This window comes from Mixophyes fleayi, chromosome 2 (genome assembly GCF_038048845.1).
Source record: "Mixophyes fleayi isolate aMixFle1 chromosome 2, aMixFle1.hap1, whole genome shotgun sequence".
In the NCBI taxonomy this organism is placed as follows: domain Eukaryota; kingdom Metazoa; phylum Chordata; class Amphibia; order Anura; family Limnodynastidae; genus Mixophyes; species Mixophyes fleayi.
The window spans coordinates 195030882-195048853 of NC_134403.1; the positions used below are offsets into that span (position 1 = coordinate 195030882).

General features: G+C 40.0%; 1 protein-coding gene and 1 long non-coding RNA gene across 2 annotated transcripts in view; one reads left to right on the plus strand and one right to left on the minus strand.

Moving 5' to 3' along the window:
* Positions 1-2373, minus strand: part of LOC142138518 (uncharacterized) — a 39779-nt gene extending 37406 nt beyond the window's left edge. The window contains exon 1 of the long non-coding RNA XR_012688047.1: positions 1700-2373. This is a non-coding gene — a long non-coding RNA (uncharacterized LOC142138518). The remainder of the gene's footprint in view (positions 1-1699) is intronic.
* The window catches only part of MACF1 (microtubule actin crosslinking factor 1), a 246258-nt gene that overhangs the window by 61718 nt on the left and 166568 nt on the right, over positions 1-17972 (plus strand). Inside the window, exons 3-25 of the mRNA XM_075197744.1 lie at positions 2538-2599; positions 3056-3145; positions 4039-4116; positions 4204-4296; positions 9940-10106; positions 10183-10295; positions 10390-10496; positions 10579-10698; positions 10787-10882; positions 12557-12684; positions 12760-12853; positions 13252-13406; positions 13793-14057; positions 14282-14410; positions 14655-14732; positions 14887-15048; positions 15233-15337; positions 16191-16286; positions 16372-16497; positions 16598-16750; positions 16830-16984; positions 17067-17193; positions 17273-17456. Coding sequence (XP_075053845.1) covers positions 2538-2599; positions 3056-3145; positions 4039-4116; positions 4204-4296; positions 9940-10106; positions 10183-10295; positions 10390-10496; positions 10579-10698; positions 10787-10882; positions 12557-12684; positions 12760-12853; positions 13252-13406; positions 13793-14057; positions 14282-14410; positions 14655-14732; positions 14887-15048; positions 15233-15337; positions 16191-16286; positions 16372-16497; positions 16598-16750; positions 16830-16984; positions 17067-17193; positions 17273-17456 — 2883 coding nt within the window. The remainder of the gene's footprint in view (positions 1-2537; positions 2600-3055; positions 3146-4038; positions 4117-4203; positions 4297-9939; positions 10107-10182; positions 10296-10389; positions 10497-10578; positions 10699-10786; positions 10883-12556; positions 12685-12759; positions 12854-13251; positions 13407-13792; positions 14058-14281; positions 14411-14654; positions 14733-14886; positions 15049-15232; positions 15338-16190; positions 16287-16371; positions 16498-16597; positions 16751-16829; positions 16985-17066; positions 17194-17272; positions 17457-17972) is intronic.

A 17972-nucleotide genomic window follows, 5' to 3' on the forward strand; every position in this document is an offset into this window, starting at 1 on the left:
GGGGAGGGCCTTGCTGAGTGGGAGGACCTATTTTCTGTGAACTCTTAGGGCCTGATTCATTAAGGATCTTAACTTGAGAAACTTCTTATTTCAGTCTCCTGGACAAAACCATGTTACAATGCAAGGGGTGCAAATTAGTATTTTGTTTTGCACATAAGTTAAATACTGACTGTTTTTTCATGTAGCACACAAATACTTGATAGCTTATTTGTACACTGAAATATAAAGTTGACATAAGTCGGTGCTGCTTTACTGAGTAAGGTGAATTATCATCCACGCCCATTCATACTTTCCCACAGCCTTCAAATCTTTAAACACTCTCTGAAAGCCCATCTCTTTATTAGAGCTTTCCCTATTCCCACCTATATTACCCACACTAGTACACCCTCACAACTGTTTCAATCTCCACTCTAAGGGCTAGATTTACTAAGCTGCGGGTTTGCAAAAGTAGGGATGTTGTCTATAGCAACCAATCAGATTCTAGCTTTCATTTATTTAGTGCTTTCTACAAAATGACAGCTAGAATCTGATTGGTTGCTATAGGCAACATCCCCACTTTTTCAAACCTGCAGCTTAGTAAATCTAGCCCTAAGTCACTTTCTTGTTTCAGATGTATCCTCTTCCACTTAGTTTATAAACTGTTATGAGCAGGGCCCTCCCTACTGTTTTCATGTCTGCATTTATTTTGTCCATCTTGAATGTCCCTGTTTTATGTATGCCCTGTTTTCCCCACTGTCTACAGAGTGCTGTAGCACATTGCAAAATAAATATAAATGATCACAATAATAATATACATTAAAAGCACAGTATCCATAGTGTTATCTGTAAATTGATTGAATGCTTAATTTTTTACTAGCATCTTAGACTTTGTTAGATGTTGTGTTTTATCATCTTGTAAATCAAGTGCAATTTCAGAATCTGTTTTGAACTTGTAAAGTAAAATAGCTAAGATATTAGTTATCATTGCTTTACTTGGCTGGCCAAAATATTTGCAAGTATTATTTTTGTCTGCAGTAATTCTGTAAGGAGCATAGGTTTCTATTTAATGGAGCAGGGCTACCTCACTCTAATGCGATATGTATCTAAAATGTTACGGGATTCTACCATGCTTCATTTTGGATATATGGAAATCACATGGTCCTTAGGGTTCCCATATGTCCTGGTTTTTAATGTAATTAAGAGTTACAAATTAACAGAATATGTGTGGAAAAAATCCTTGAAATATTTTCCCAGCAAAAATATTTGTAGTGTCCAGTATTTTGTAGCTTTGATGTTGTAAAATCAAATTGTTTTTATTACCTGCTGTCATTATGACCAAATGTCTAGTGTGCGGCTTTACTGTCATTATTAATATATTTAAATTATGAGAGTATTAATACTTACATGAAGAGATTTGTTTTTTACCTTTCTTATTCAGCAGTGTGTTGACAGATGGGATGTGTGGCACTCAGTGTGTCCTTGTCCGGAATTTCAGCTTGTGATAAGCTGGACTCAGGATCATTATATAGCAGGATGCATTTTCTTTCCCTCCCCCCTACACCTCTCTATGGAGAAGTGTCAGTGCTCATTCCTGTCTCCTCACTTTACTGGAGGCTGTTTCTGGGTTTAAACTCGTGTGGAGGTTAGTTGAGGGGAGGGGGGGGGGGGGGGTCTGAGGCTTATTTAGTATGTCCTAGATGGGAAAGAGGCGGGTGCATACCTGAAGATGATGTAGAGTTCAGGTGGCCGGAGGCTGGAACAGTTTCCTGACTTGGAAAAGACAACTCACAGAGGGAGAACACCTATCTCCTGCTTGGCTAGGAGTGGCCTTTCTGTACCCTATTTTAAGACCTCACGTGGGGGCTCCGTTCAGGATGTGGGAGGAGCTTGGCATAGAAGAGTTGCTGGTGCCGGATCATGTGGTGGCTGTCCCCCTAAGTGAAAGCAAGGTGCAGCACAAATCTGTCATGAAACCAATCAGGAGACAGAGACAATCCAGTTCCAATCTGGTGTACCAGATGTGCTGCATGGGTCAGTATGACTCCTGAAGGGTTGGGGACCGTTGTATTCTTTTTGCACCGAAAGCTGCCTGTCTCACTTCCCCCTGCATGCTTAAACCTCAGTATACTAAGCAATAATCCGTTTGCTGTGTTCACATCCTCAGGATGTAGTTAGGTGTGCATGTGACACGATGATGGTGCAAGTGCTCAGGACTGATAGCCGAACCTGCTACTGCAATGTGTCTGTGTAATAATATGCCATTCCTGGTTTAAGTGTTGAATCTTGTTATCACTCTATCCAACCCCTGCCATGTACTGCACATCTCTCATCTGAGTCCTAACCCCAAACTGTGATTTTGGATTAGTGTGACTGCCTGGTAATCCTGGCAGAGAATGGGCTGCACAAGGCAGTTTTTCTGGATTATAATAAGCTCTTTCCTGTTGAGGATGGGAAAGACTCCATCCAGGGTGAGGGGTCACAGACACCTGGTTCATTGGTGAAAGTTTTTGTGTGCAACCTTTTTCTTTAATTTTTTTTTTTCTTCTTTCTTTCTTCAGACGAACGAGATAGAGTGCAGAAGAAAACATTCACCAAATGGGTCAATAAACATCTCATCAAGGTAAATTCCGTCTATAATAATAATTTCCTTATGGCACCAGTTCTTGGTTCACTGCACTTTTATTTTACTCCTGCATTAATTCACATCATTTCTATTCATGTCAGTCTTTTAGTTTTAAGAGTTTAATTCTCCATGTCCATATAACTTTTTTATTCCTCTTAATATGTTCTATTCCTTTTTTACATTGCTACTAGTCCTTTTTATCTTATTTATTGGTTCTTTCCACCATGGCATTTCCATATTTTTATATTACTTTGCTTATAACTTGTTTGTTTTAGTTCCACTTTTAGCAATACTGTCTTTACATTTTCATAATGATATCCCAATTCTTAGCTTGCACAAAGCATCCCTATGCTTACATTAATCTGAGTCTGCCATAGTTTTTCACTGATGATGTTCTCCTATTTCTGTCTTTATATCAGCTGTCATTGTCTTTATATTGTGCTGTTTAAATAGGTTCGCAAACACATCAATGATCTGTATGAGGATCTGCGGGATGGACACAATCTCATTTCCCTTTTGGAGGTCCTTTCTGGTGTCAGACTAGTAAGTATTTGTTCCTTGCTTTCTCTGTGTGCACTGCCATAGATATACTCCTTTTTCCTCACAGTCTCATTGCCATGTCCATTAGAACAAGGACCCGGAGGCTCCTCAGAGCCTGCGACTCCCACGTATGCCATCCCGCCGCCTGTTGATGAGAGAGGAGTCGGATGACAACCCTGATGATGCTGTATGTCACTAGAGCGGTCACTTGGTCAGATTATCCAGTGTGGGAAAGGAATCCAGCACTGGGTCATCTGCTCATGGGCACAGGAAGGGAGGATGATGGGATGTGTGCTGTGATTTTAGCATGAGCATGAGGGGAATACTCTAATCATGTACATGTAATCACGTGCCTATTCATGTCACGTCCTTCCCACAGTCACTGCATGGGGTGAAATGCAATGGATTTTATAGCCTTGTATCCAGAGGAGGAGATGAGGGGTTAGAGATGTTTTCTAACACACGTTTTCTCTTTTATTTCACAATCCACCTATGCATAGTTCTTTTCACTCCTCTCTTCTCTCCACCTCACAATGTTTTGCATATTTTCATTCCCGGCCTCTTATTTCTAACCCCTCAGTAAAATCACTCCAGCATTTTGTATCCCATGTCCCTTTAAGACTCCATTTCATCTCTCTTGTCTTTCTTTTATGCTCCATCTTTTTCTTTTTTTTGTTATTCTTTACTATCTCTTCTAATCGTTGCCACTTTTTTGTAATTGCTGCTATTTCTGTTTCACCATTTTTCCTACTTTAGTGCAAAGCCTCTTAAATTTCTTGGCTCTTAACTTCCTCTAGTATATTTTTCTGACACTCTGATTTCCTGACTGTTGAATTTAGTCTCTATTTCACATTTAATTCATCAAGTTTCATTGGCTTCGTCTCCTTGTTTTACAGCCCAGGGAGAAGGGCAGGATGCGATTCCATCGTCTTCAAAATGTACAGATCGCTCTGGATTTCCTCAAGCAACGTCAGGTAAAGCATCCGTTACCTTCATGATGTGAGAACAGGTATATGATGATTGGGCGAGGGTACCATGATAAATTTGTATTTCATGTGTAGGTAAAATTGGTGAATATACGGAATGATGATATCACTGATGGCAACCCCAAGCTGACCCTTGGACTGATATGGACCATAATCCTTCACTTTCAGGTAAGAGTGAGCCTCACACTTGTATATGTTGCATTATTCTAATATTTTGTAATATATGTCATGTTGCCAGAAATGTAATATTCATGAAAGGAAAAGTGTGGGCCAATAGGCACAGAGAGTACAGGGACACTTGCAAAAAGCAACTTAACCCCCTTAGTCAGACTCAAGCGGTTTCTCTGCACTGTGAAGTGAAGGAAGGACTTAACAAGAATAGAAGTTACTCCTTTATCCATAAATGCCCATATCCACTTTTCAGTATCCTGGTTGTTTTGACTTTCCTGCTGTGAGGAAGTTGTTGGGGTAGATTTGTTTTTCTTTTTTTCTAGTAGTTTTTGTTCTCAGGTGTGTTATCCACTCATCAAAGTTGAATTGATTTCTTCTTGGTCTAATATGCTGACAAAGAGTGACAAGAGTGACAACCTGAAACAGAGAAACCGCTTGAGTCTGACTATGGGGGTTAAGTTGCTTTTTGCAAGTGTCCCTGTACTCTCTGTGCCTATTGATAAATTTCTGGTTTTGTTCCCAATCACAGATTTGGAGTACCATGATCTCCATTATCTTGATCCAGATCAGAATGTTTTGGTTGGATGGTGTTGTTGAATACAGTTGAATTCAGAGGACTGGGGTGGAAAACTATAACAATTACAGACCTGAAAGTAATATCAACAATTTAAACATTTTCCATGGGAATAATAAACACATTTTCAAGTCGAATGAATCAGCTTGTTCCATTATATTTAAATAACATGACATGTGTATACATTTCTTTGCAATTGCAAATTGAGAAACTAAGTGGGGTTAAACACAATTTGAGGTCAGTAACACGTTGAAACGTTAATATAATGATTGTTTAAGAGGCATTTTAATGTTTTTCAAATATAGTGCATACTCTAGTGTGCAGCCCTTTTGTGCAATTGGAAGATGGCTGCATCAGTGTCTATTTCATTTGGAACCTTATCTGGTATTGCAGTCATTTTGGGGCCTCTCAGTTAGTGTGTGCGTCCAGCTTTAGGATATTTTTTCTTTAGTTCCAGCAGGTCTGAACCTAACCCTAATCTCCTTTTACTAAATACATTGCTTATTTTCTGGCGTTCTTCTGTGTGTCTTAGTAAGTATGTATGCCATAAGGCAGAATTGTTTTTTTTCTTTGTTTTGGAGGGCATGTGCAAGCTGATAAATGAAAGTCATCTGATGGTTGAAAACCCCTTTAATAATGGCTGAAATTTTGTGAATGTTGGCCTACCTCCTTTTGCTGCCAACCTACATGCTGCTTGTGAATCATGTATCCTATGTTTCTCTTTCATCCCATGTAGGGGCCACTGATACCATGGGTTGTATGAAGGGATACAAGAGTTGGCACTTAAATAGTTAACTCTTAATGTAAATATTGACAGAAGCTCCTCCCCTCTGCAACCCCTATAGCTCCTCAGTGGTTTTTATTAGTGTCCAAGGAGTTGGGCTTAATTTGGGCTTCTCTGCAGCTATTTTTATTATTGATTATTTTATTTAATTTCTTAATTTTCTTTAAGGTTTTTTTTGTGGGTGATGCTGTACAGCACACATACCTTGATTGGACAAGGTCTGATATAGGAGTTTGCTTCCACTAACAGACTTTGCCGACACCTACATTACATTTCTGTTTTCAGTAATTACAGCGGCTGTCGCCGCTGTCTCTCTCTGCTGCTGTTTGCTTATCGATAGAGCACTGTGATTCCAAGATGGCACCTGCCATCTCCACGACACATACCAAGTCCCCTGCTCATTAGAGGAGGAGGGGAACTTGGTCAGCATTGTAGCGCCACAACAGAACAAACACATGACAAGGCAAATGAGCAGCCAAAGTGTTATGGAGGAAAGGAGCAGAAAAATGGATGCCTGAAATGACAGTCGGTGGAGTAACATGTGAAACTTTCACATCAGGGCTCCCCCCTTCAGTTACTTCCTTCCTTTGCGCCATTCAGGGGTCTGAACTTTGTTCCATGACCTGGCTGAGACACAAGGGGCTTCTGGTCTTGTAACAGAACCTGGGAACTTGTCGGTTGTGGCGAGAAGCAATGAGGTCTACATCTGGAAGATCCCACTGCTATATGTCATGACCATGCTTCTTGAGATACTCGTTCCCCTCCCATAATTCCTTGAGTTCTATGTCGGGTCATATGGGGAGGGATTGTGGGGATTCTGATTGGCCTTGTGCTGTGCATGGTGGGGGGTCCGTGGTGCCTACTTGCGAGGACCTCTTGCTTCAGGGTAACTTTCGCACCAGGACCTTGCTCTTCTTGCTTTAACGACGTGGCTGGTGAAGCCATCTTCTGGAGGTCCAGGGATCTGTCCTTCATAGTGATAGATACCTTGTTGAGGCACAGAAAACAGGTCTCAAACCGCAATTTTGGCTGACCTACGTCTGTTGGTGCGAGTGAAGGACCTGTTATGCCGCAACTTTTCCACTCAGGTTCCTAGCCTTCTTGTAGGTGTTGGCCCTTTCAATCTATTTCCAGTGTTGGCATGCAGGGATTCTGGAGGTGCAGACTTTCCTCTAGGGGGTGCTGTACATCACATCCGTCCACGGCACCTTGGAGCTTGGTTCTTTGGGTCTTTCTGATTTCTCCCTTTGAACTGTTGGAGTTGCTTGTGCTCTTGTTCCTGACTTGGAAGATGGTCTTTTTCCTAGCCAACACTTTCGCGAGGAGAGTCTCGAAACTGTGTGCTCCTTCTTGTCGTTCGCCTTATCTGGGCTGTTTTGCATACGGTTCACTCTTTCCAGCCCATGGTTGTTTCCAGATTTCACCTCAATTAGGATATAGTGGTTCTTGGCTTCCGGGAGGCAGATGCCTCTTCGGGTCAGGGCTCCTTAGCGCTCTTGGATGTTGTCGATGCTCTACGGATTTACATAGACAGAACATCTGCTGTGCAGCGGATTACCTTTTTTTGTTTTGTATGAGGCTCGCAAGAGGTGCTGGCCAGCTACAAAACAATCACCAGGTGTATAATGTCCATCATCAGACAGGCTTATTTCACATTCCACTGTGTGATGGCCTCTTGAGCTGAGCATAACTGGGGTTCAGCGGACCAGCTTTGGCAGTGGCCACCTAGTTCTCTGTCCACATTTTTATCGTTTTCATATATTTGTGTTTTGGCAGTAAGGTCCACTGAGCCTTCCATCACTTAGGGGGCTGCTTCAGAACATCCCCATGGTAGCAGTGTCCCCCAAATGACAGAGAGGAGATTTTTTACACTTAAGAAAAATCCATTTTCATATGGGGGACACTGCATTCCCTCCTCTTTCAATCCTCTGCTGTTTGCTGATTGCATGTTGTTTCTGGCTTTTAAATTACATTGAGGAGCTATAGGGGGGTTGTAGAGAGAAGTAGCTTCTCTCAGCAGTTACATTAACTATTTAAGTGCCATCTACTGAGTCCCCTCATACAACCCATGGTCCCCAGATGGAATCAGAGAGGATGTGGATTATGAACAGTGGCATAATTGTAGACGTACAATGAAGAGTAAGAAGTCTCATTTTGGGGAGAGAATAAGTCATGGTATAGTGAGTCGGTGGTTGGTAGTACATAGAATTGAGAGTAGCATTGTGTGAAGAATGGGAAATGGTAGAGTGAATACGTTTTAGTGCAGATAATAAGTAGTGATAAAATGGGGATGCACAGTTAATATAGTATGTAAGTGTCATACAGGGTACACACACAATGTGAACAATGTGAAGAAGGGAAATGGCATAATAGAGACTGTGTGTGCAATATGGGGAGTGGTATAATTTGGAGGAATAGGTAATGTTATAATGAAAAGACACTGTGTGAAGAATGGAGAATGGCATAATGTGTAAGAATAGTGTTTGCATATGGAGATCTGACCAGGGCTATACTGGACCAGCTCCAGCTCCTCCCTGGCCTAGGAGAGTCTCCTGAACAATGTGTGCTTTCCTTTCAGCAGGATCGTGTGATTTAATGTGCCCCTTTGTTAACATAGGCATTCGACTAAGTATACAAGGAGTGTCTAGGGGATGCTAGAAGACTGGAATAAATAATGATAGTGGATAAAAATGTAGTTTAAAATTACTGTAAATATGCGTAACAAACTGACCTTACATCCAATTGCATATTGTGACTTAATGATGCACATAATTACTTTCCCAATATTTGTCAAAATGTCATAAACATAAGCTAGCACGTGTATGTGATGACTTTTTTAATATAAACATGCTGCATATTGTAAATGGTATGAATTCAGAAATAATCAAACAAAATCTGATTGGTTCCTTGAGGATTGAAGTTATAGGAAGTGCTTTTTTTTCCTTTGTATAAGCGTCATTTAGCTTCTTAGGCTTCTTGTATTGCACAATCCTGCATGCTTCCCCTCCCTTTGGAGCACTCTCTCCCCCACCCATGCTGGGTGGAGTTACGCTGCCTCACTAATACAGAGAATTCAGCATCCAATGAGCTGTTGGTTTGGTGTAAGGTGCCTGTGATCTGAACACTGCAGAGAGATGCAGGGAGATGTCTCAGTCTGTAAGATGTCTGTCTGAGGCAAGCATCAATTGCTGGGATGAGAGGGAGGATGTGTGGTCCTGACATGTCTAAATTGCAAGCAGAAGGTGCTGCTCTGAGGTGTGGACCCTGTTTTTTTCTGAATGCCTGTATCGTATATGCTATATAAATGCGCTGGAGACATGGGGAATTCTGTCAGCTGTGTGCGGAAGCCCAGAGAGACGAGATTAGGGAGAGGGAAGGAGCCACGTTCTGGAAAGAAAAGGAGACTTTTTACTCGGAGGAAAAAAGATCACTTAGCAGAACAGGATCAATTGGAACCAAACAATGATGAAAAAGTGAAGTCAGAGGATATGTCTAGTAATACATGTGCAGCAATTGAAGATCCTGGAAGCACCCACTGTATTCTTACAGAAGAAGGAAGAGTGCTCCAGGTGAGAGAGACATTACATGGCATGGTGCTTAGAGCTCAGCTGCTGAATCCCATAACTACTCCGCAATCTCCAGAATCTCCACCAGCAGGGACCACAGTCATAGCTCGCATAGTAGAAAACCCAGCAGACGGCAAGCAGCAATCAATCGGCACCATGGTTGCATTTAATCGGGCTGGTAGTAGCCGAGCTGTGCTGCTGCCTATCAGGGATGGAGGCCTGGAAAATACTTTTGCCCATTGGAGCAGCTCTTGTGAAGAAACTAACCTTGGATTGTCCTCTCAAGGCAAAGCTAAAACAGTAAGAGATGTACTTAACACACAGCCATTAGAACCCGACTTTTCCTCCCTAGAATACTGCAGTGATCCATTATCATAGTCCGAGCAATGGGATTCGATAGTAAAAAAAAACCTCCTGCTGTTAGTTGTGTCTTCCTCGCAGTGCATATCTTGCCTTTTTTCTAATAAATGTTCTCTAGCAGTACACAGTAAGAGGCCTGATGTCCATCAGAACCAATTGCTGATTTTTTAGTTGTGTTTTTCAAGTTAATAGCAATGCAAGTTTCGTAATGCATCTGCTTGCTGGTAAAATAGTTTGAGTAGATATTCAGAGCATGCACCTAGTGTGAAACTTCACACTTAGCTTTGATGAATGCAGCGTGAGGCAAGGGGGAGCAATGTAAGAAGTGATAAAGTTTGTGATCTCTCTGTCTGCAGATCTCAGATATTTATGTCAGTGGGGAATCAGGAGATATGTCTGCCAAGGAGAAGCTGCTCCTATGGACGCAGAAGGTGACAGCTGGATACATTGGGGTGAAATGCACCAACTTCTCTTCTTGCTGGAGTGATGGAAAAATGTTTAATGCCCTTATTCACCGGTACAGGTATGTAAGTATTGAGAGCTACTAGTGTTAAGGGATGCTGTTAAAGAGTAGTTCTAAGCATTATGTTCTATTTTAGACCTGATCTGGTAGACTTGCAGAAGGTGGAAATTCAGAGTAATCGGGAAAACTTAGAGCAAGCATTTGAAATAGCAGAGAACTTGGGTGTTACCAGGTTATTAGATGCTGAAGGTTTGTACAATTTTATTGGTTGCTCCTGTGCAGTTCTTTTTATGAGGCAGCTGGTTGACCTGTTTGTTTGTTTGTTTGACTCTCCCTCCTTCAGATGTGGATGTGGACTCTCCTGATGAGAAGTCTGTGATCACATATGTGTCTTCTATATACGATGCCTTCCCTAAAGTCCCAGAAGGAGGGGACGGGATCAGTGCCACTGTGAGTTTCATTCAGACAGTTATGGCAATGATAATGGAGAATAAAGAATGGCTAACACGCTCATATTGGGTTCTTCTTGCAGGAAGTAGACTCCCACTGGCTGGAGTACCAGGAGAGAGTAATGTCCCTTACACAGTGGATCCGCCAACATGTTCTTCTGATGTCTGACAAATCATTTCCACAAAATCCTGTGGAGTTAAAGGTACAATGAATGAGCTTACTTGGTGTAAAATAGAGGTCATGCTTGCATGCCCAATGCACATTTATCATTTTTTTTTGTTATCTTCTAGGCACTTTATAATCAATATGTACATGTAAAAGAAACTGAAATCCCAGCAAAAGAAGAAGAAAAAGCCCAAATACAGAAATTATATCAGATGTTACAGGTATATAAAACCATATTCCAGCCACTTAAGACAGGAACTACACTTTTTTATTTCTCTGAAGATTTTTCAGATTAAGATTTTGTTTTTATTTCATCCTGCCTGATAATCTCTTGATAATCATGCTCTTCTCTCTGTCTCTTCGTCAATGTGACTGTTTGGCTTGTATCATTCTCTCCCATTAAATGTAAAAGCCCAAAAACTAACAAAGAGGATCCACATTTACTCAGCAAAAAATATCCAATTTAATATTATTGTTTTACAGGCAGGTTTTAAAACATTTGCAGATACGTGTGTAAGCTGTCAGTTCCTTTCACAGTGCTTTTTTTTTTAAATAGGATTGTCCTAACTAATAAATGAGAGTACCAACATTGGGTGAGACAATAAATGTAATATTTTTAAATTGAGGGTGATTTACCAGGAGGTAAGCAACTAGCCCTTTTTTATTCTGTAGCTCTATTTGTGAAGCCACTTATGGGAGGTCTGCAACTGGTGTGATTTAGTGACTGGGGTACCTCTTGGTAAGTTTCACTTTCAGTTTAAAAATTAATTTTTTTTTTCTATGCCCCAGTGTTAGTATTTTCATTGATTAGAGTTACAGCTATCCTGTTAACAAATGCTACTTTAAAGTGGTGAATAGCTGTTTACAAATGTATGCAACAAATTTAATATAAAGTTATTACAAGCGCACTCTCCAGAAACAAATGATTTGTGCGTGCTGCTTGTGGTCTAGAGCAACCCTTTATTCTCTAAAAATTGGGGGATAAATATATAGTACAATCGTCCTAGCGCACAAAACTATTTCTATAAGAAATATACATGCAATTGACTGACCTTATATGAATTAGTGTTGGCCCCTCTATAAAATATTCAAAAATATCAGGTAGGTCAAAATAGCACTACTTTTTTCAGTTAAAACGTATGTGGCTAAATTAGTATAAATCACTTGTCTTATTCTGAAAATCTGTTGTGATATTCATACGTGATTCCCCTGTTCCGTGTAGAACTTCTCCACAACACGAGCAGTCTAAAAATGGGGCGAAGTGTTCTCACTGATTTTGTCTAATTATATCAATATAATTATATATTCTAATTATATTTGAGTATTACCTTTATAGGTCTCGAAAGGGTCTGCTCTCCTACGCCAAAGGGAATGCAGATCTCACTCCTATCTATGTATTATCATTGGAGCGATCTGTGGGTGATATATAAACTATGGTCAGCTCCTTATCTAGAGTATAGTACCCTGATTTACTATGGCCGTGTTCAAACTGTCCCTAATAATACAGGACAATACATTGACTGTTTCTCACCATCTGTTTTTATTATTGTTGTAGATGCAAATTTTAAATTGTCTCTTTTGCTAGCTGGTAGCTGAACATAAAGGAATCCTGTTTCTTGTTTGAGTGTATTTTTTATTTTATTTTTTAATTTGCATTTATTCTTAGTTTTATTGATCCCCGCTCTTTGAATCTTTTGCAAGTTTAGAAATTGATTGACCAACTTTCCCTTTTCCATTACATTTCTTCATTCATACCATTCTATGTAATTTTCAACATCCACTCACCCTCCCTCTTGTGTAACTTACTTATGTTTACCTGTGTCAGCTCCTGTCTCTCTCCTTCTCAAACCCAAAACAGACTTGTTCTTAATGTCTGTGTAACTTTCTTGTATAAGGTCTGGATTGAATTTGGCCGCATCAAACTTCCGCCGGCTTTTCACCCTAATGATGTGGAAGAACAGTGGGGGAAACTTATTCTTTCCATGTTAGAGAGGGAGAAAGTTCTCCGGCCAGCTGTGGAGAGGTAGGTGTTTTCTTTCTGGACAGTCTTGTCTCTGGTCATTTAGGTACAATGGATTCTTCCTCTCACCTTTTACAGGCTCGAACTGCTCCTACAAATTGCTAACAGGATTCAGAATGGCTGTCTGAGTTGTGAAGAGAAGCTAACGCTAGCAAGGAATACACTACAGTCTGTAAGTAACCTTTAGAATTGTATTGTATGCCAGTAATTGTGCTGGTGCAAATAATATTTATATTGGATTAAGTGATTATTTTGGTTTCAGAAAGTGAAAAAGGAAGAAAATTGTCCTTTAAATGTTGTCATGTGAGGCATGCATATTGTAGGTTATTAAGATGTGCAGATACATGTTATCTTTACAACCTTTAGTTTGTATGTCTTTTGAGCATACTTTTGCTTGATAATTCTCTTAACTGCACACTTCTTCTTTTTTTTTTTTAAACCATAAATACCTTAGCATGTTGTTCTGTTCAACAAAGTGATTGAGTAATATTTTATATGCAGTGTATATATGTATATGTAACGTGTGAGTGTGAAGTGTGCATTTGCCATTAATATCTTTTCCTTTTACAGGATGCAGCTAATGTTGAATGCGGGCAAAGAACTCGGCAAGAAGGTGAGGTGTTGCAGTTTCTGCAGGAGAGTGAAAGTGTTCTCTGCCAGCTACAGGCAGATGTTCAAATCCTGAGAGATGAGAAATACTTCCAGGTGGAAGAACTGGCCTTCAGGTAAAGTGTCATTATACTATAGATATAATGTGGTCATTGGGCGCTGAAGTATTTATACACCAATTTGTGACATTGGGATCATTGATCGCTATTGTTACTGCACCTCCTCCTCCATGTCACATTGCATTTTAAATTCAGCATGACAAGAGCTATCTTTGCTGCATTCCCCAAATGTTGGATTGTACTCGCTGTGGTGTGATGTGACTAAGCTATATAAATGTAGAGTGCCGTCATGTACATCTCCTCAAAATAATGTGTATGACTCCTTACAGAAGATCATTCATCAGAAAGATTGGTTTATTCATTTGATTGATGCAATCTTTCATGGTTATTGTGTAGTCATTGCTGTGCAAAGGTTGTCTAAGTGACTTAAATTTGTTGTTTAGAGTTCTACGGATTCAGGATGAACTTCTTACACTTAGACTGGAATATTCCAACCTGTACAGAAAGGGAAACTTCCTCAACACAGACCTACATACCCCTTTGTCTCTTAGCACATCTCAACAACAAAACTTTCACACTTCAGCAACTTCTACTTCTTGGTTTCGAAAACCAATGAGTCGGACAGAGCTACTCACATTATCATCATCTGAAGATGAGGGCAGCCTCAGATTTGTGTATGAGCTCCTCGCCTGGGTGGAAGAAATACAGGTTAGTTCATTGGCCTACTGATCAACTGAAAGGTCAGTGATATCAGTATTTAGAGAGGAGGTATTATTGGATTGTATAAACCATTGGCAGATGCAGATAGGTGAGGAGGGCATAGCCAGTATGTTTTAGGCAAGTGTGGAACAAAACGTGCATTTTGACATCATGGTAGATATTTGGGAGAAGATGGCATAAAATATTATATTTTTCTCTTGAATGATTTTCAGTTGAAACTGGAACGAGCAGAGTGGGGCACTGATCTTCCCAGTGTGGAGAATCAGCTGGAAAATCAACGTCAAGTCCACTCCAGCGTGGAAGAGCTGGCCTCAAGTTTGCGAGAAGCTAGGAGCTATGAGGTGGTTGTTTAACTGTACAATAAATATATAGGTTTTGTTTTATAAACAAAGGACAATTATTTTTAGTTTTCTTTCGTCAGTAGCTAAAGTTTAGGGTTTCCTGATATATATGGTCATCTCATAATATTTTTGTAGACTGTGTATTGACTGGTTTTGTTATTATGTAAAAAAAATATAAAAAAATTGTATTTTACAGTTGTCTGTCCAACATGACCCTGATAATCTCTCTTTGCTTTCCCGGCAGATGAAAATGTCTCCAAATTTTCGCAGCAGCTATAAAGAAACTTTAAGCAAGCTTGAAATGCAGTATTGCAAACTGAGGGTAAGACTATAATGTGTAGAGTTCAACCATATGACTATATTGGAAAATAAATCTATGATGAATTATGTGTAACACTCCGAAAGGATTCTGTGCCATATCTTTTACTACTATTAAAATGAATAAATGAACATAATCTTGACACTGTTCTGTGTAGGAAACCTCTAGCTTCCGTTTACGGCACTTGGAAAGTCTCCATGAGTTTGTGACCCGAGCCACAGCACAGATCATCTGGCTGAATGAAAAGGAAGAGGAGGAGCTGGCATATGATTGGAGTGATGGAAATTCCAACATGGAGATGAAGAAGGAATACTTTTCGGTAAGTGTAGCTCAGAAGACCAGTCTGTCAATACAACTGGTACTTGTGACATGAGTTGTATTTGCTAATGCCTATTATCACTAACTCAGCTTGCCCTCAAAGGAGCCATTGTTTTGAATTGCTGTTTTGCAATTTGCTGATTGCTCAAAGTGCAGCTGTAAAGTCATATTTGCTTGTTCTCCAGGAATTGACACAAGAGCTGGAGCAGAAGCATGATGTGATCCAGTTCTTGCAGGAGACAGCTGAGCTGCTGTCCCTGGAAAATCATCCAGCAAAACAAACTGTGGAGGTATGTGTCTGTGTGAGAGCAGCTCACCTGTGATGCCTTTTATGTGTTTATTTTTATATTGTTCATTAATAAGGAAGTGTGTAGTCTGTAAACAGGTTTTATGTGCATGTATTGAGAGATTTATTACTTGCTCTGTTTTGCGATGCAGAGTTTCTCCTGGAGTACATTGCTGCTTTATTAAATTATTCCTCATACCTAATAGAGTTGCTACAGGTCTCACCATAAAAGTTATATTTCATAAAATGTGTTTGTGGTTTCTGCAATCCACCATAATGTTTGTTGGTGTTGAAGAGGATGTCCACTTTTGGACAGCATCCTTTCTTTGCCTAATACCTACCCCCTAACAATTTTCATAACTGTGGTCGCCAGTGCCATCCTCACAATTCAGTCTACTAGAATGTGTGATGTGTAATCAGTTTGAAATCGTTTTGGCCCCTGTCCAGTCGGGTGCTACATTCACTACACACCACAAGTCTAGGTAGGTTTGATATACCTGCACAGACTTGGCCACTGCATTCAAAGCGCCCTGTTCCTCCTAATGCATTAAGCAGCTGATTTTGAGATAATGATGGACAGACAACTGCTACTGATGCACCACAGCTGGGTACTTTGTAAAGCTCTAGGCATGTCCAAAAGTGGCAACCACTTTACCTTCATTGTTCTCAAAATAAAGCACAGGTCAATGTTTTCTTGCCTTCTGCTGATTCTGGGTGCCATGTTAATGCTTTCAGTCTGTGCAGACAATGTTTTGTTTTAAAACGGTTTTCATAACTGTTACAAATAGTTAACTGCCTATTCACACACTAGTAGTACTGGAAGTTATAGTACTCTGATTTTTTTGTTTATTTTCTAGGCATACAGCGCTGCAGTTCTTTCCCAATGGCAGTGGGTACAACAGTTATGTCTTTGTGTAGAGCAACATTTAAAGGAAAATTCTGCTTATTTCCAGGTAAATGTATTGTGCATTTCATGTTCAGTTAACTTATTTATATATTTATTTTTTTCTAAAGCTAATCACTAATTGTCACCGACAGTTCTTCAGTGATGTACGGGAATCAGAGGTCTATTTGAAAAACCTTCAGGAATCAATCAAAAGAAAATATTCCTGTGATCGCAATACTAGTATGAATCGATTAGAGGACATGTTGCAAGACTCCATGGTGAGAGAAAATGAACTCTCTTCCATTGTCTGTCTGCCAGTAAAAATGCGTATTTGTATTGTTTCTGTAAAAATGTCAGCTTAAATTAATCTTTTTCTAGGATGAGAAGGAACAGCTTATCAAGTCTAGGAGTACAGTTGCCAGCCTGGTGGGAAGATCAAAGAATATTGTCCAGCTAAAGCCCAGGAACCCAGAACATTGTCTTAGTGCCACCCTGCCTGTCAGAGCTGTATGTGACTACCGGCAGATAGAGGCAAGATTTATGGGCAAGCCTTAAGAATAATACTCTGGGGCATGTTTTACAGCACTAATATGGCTCTTGTTCTACTTAGATTACAATCGGTAGAAATGAAGAATGTGTACTTGAAGATAACTCTCAAAGGACAAAATGGAAGGTGATTAGCACTACTGGAAACGAGGCTATGGTACCATCGGTATGTTTCCTCATCCCTCCACCCAATAAGGAAGCAATAGATATGGCTGGCAGGTAATTAGAATGTCTACTGTGGCTTTGGTCACTACTGCTGATAATTGAGTTATCTTCATTTTCTACCTTTTGCACTTTGCAGGGTTGAGCAGCAGTATCAGAAAGTGATGGCTCTTTGGCATCAGTTACATGTAAATACAAAGAGTTTGATATCTTGGCATTATCTGCGCAAAGACATAGACTTGGTCCAGAGCTGGAATATGGACAAGGTGAGATGTCTGAGAATGAAATGTCTAATAATCTGCCATCAACTGAATGTTTTCATGATTTGTTCTCCTCTGCGCTTAGCTTAAGGTTCTGCCACTGGTGGAGCGTCTGCAGAATCTCTCCAGTCTTCAGTCACACCTGGATGATTTCCTAGAAGAAAGCAAAGACTCACAAATATTCTCACCAACTGATCGCCTCAACGTGGAGCAAGAGGTGGAGGCCTGTAAAGAACAATGCAGAAAGCTTGTGGACCTGATAGAGGCTGGTGAGAAGTACAGTGTATTATGAGATTCCAATTTTACAGCTAATGTTACTGAAGTCATTGTGCAATTAATTTCCACATTTACGTCCAGCTTGCAAGATGTATAATTCTCTCATGGGTAGTTTTAATGCTATTTACTTTGTTGCCTGCTCAGTAAGGGTAAGAGCTTATCTATATGCAAAGATTATCGTAGCAAGATTATAATATTGTCATTACTGTTCTGGAATACTGAAAGAGTAGCTAAGGCCTCTTAAATCAAAGATATTTAAATCTATTTATTTTGTTCTAACTTTATTGAGTGGAAGGGTGAAGAGCACAGTGGTGTCATATTGTATGCATTGAACAAAACTCACAGTGGTTAAATTAGCTTACTTTATATTATTATATTTTTATTTATAAAGCATGGACATATGCAGTGCTGAACATTGAGGTGATCATGACAATACACAAATTACATACAATAGCATGAAGCAGAATGTAAACATGGCCCAAGCCAAATGAGCGTACCATCTAAGAGTT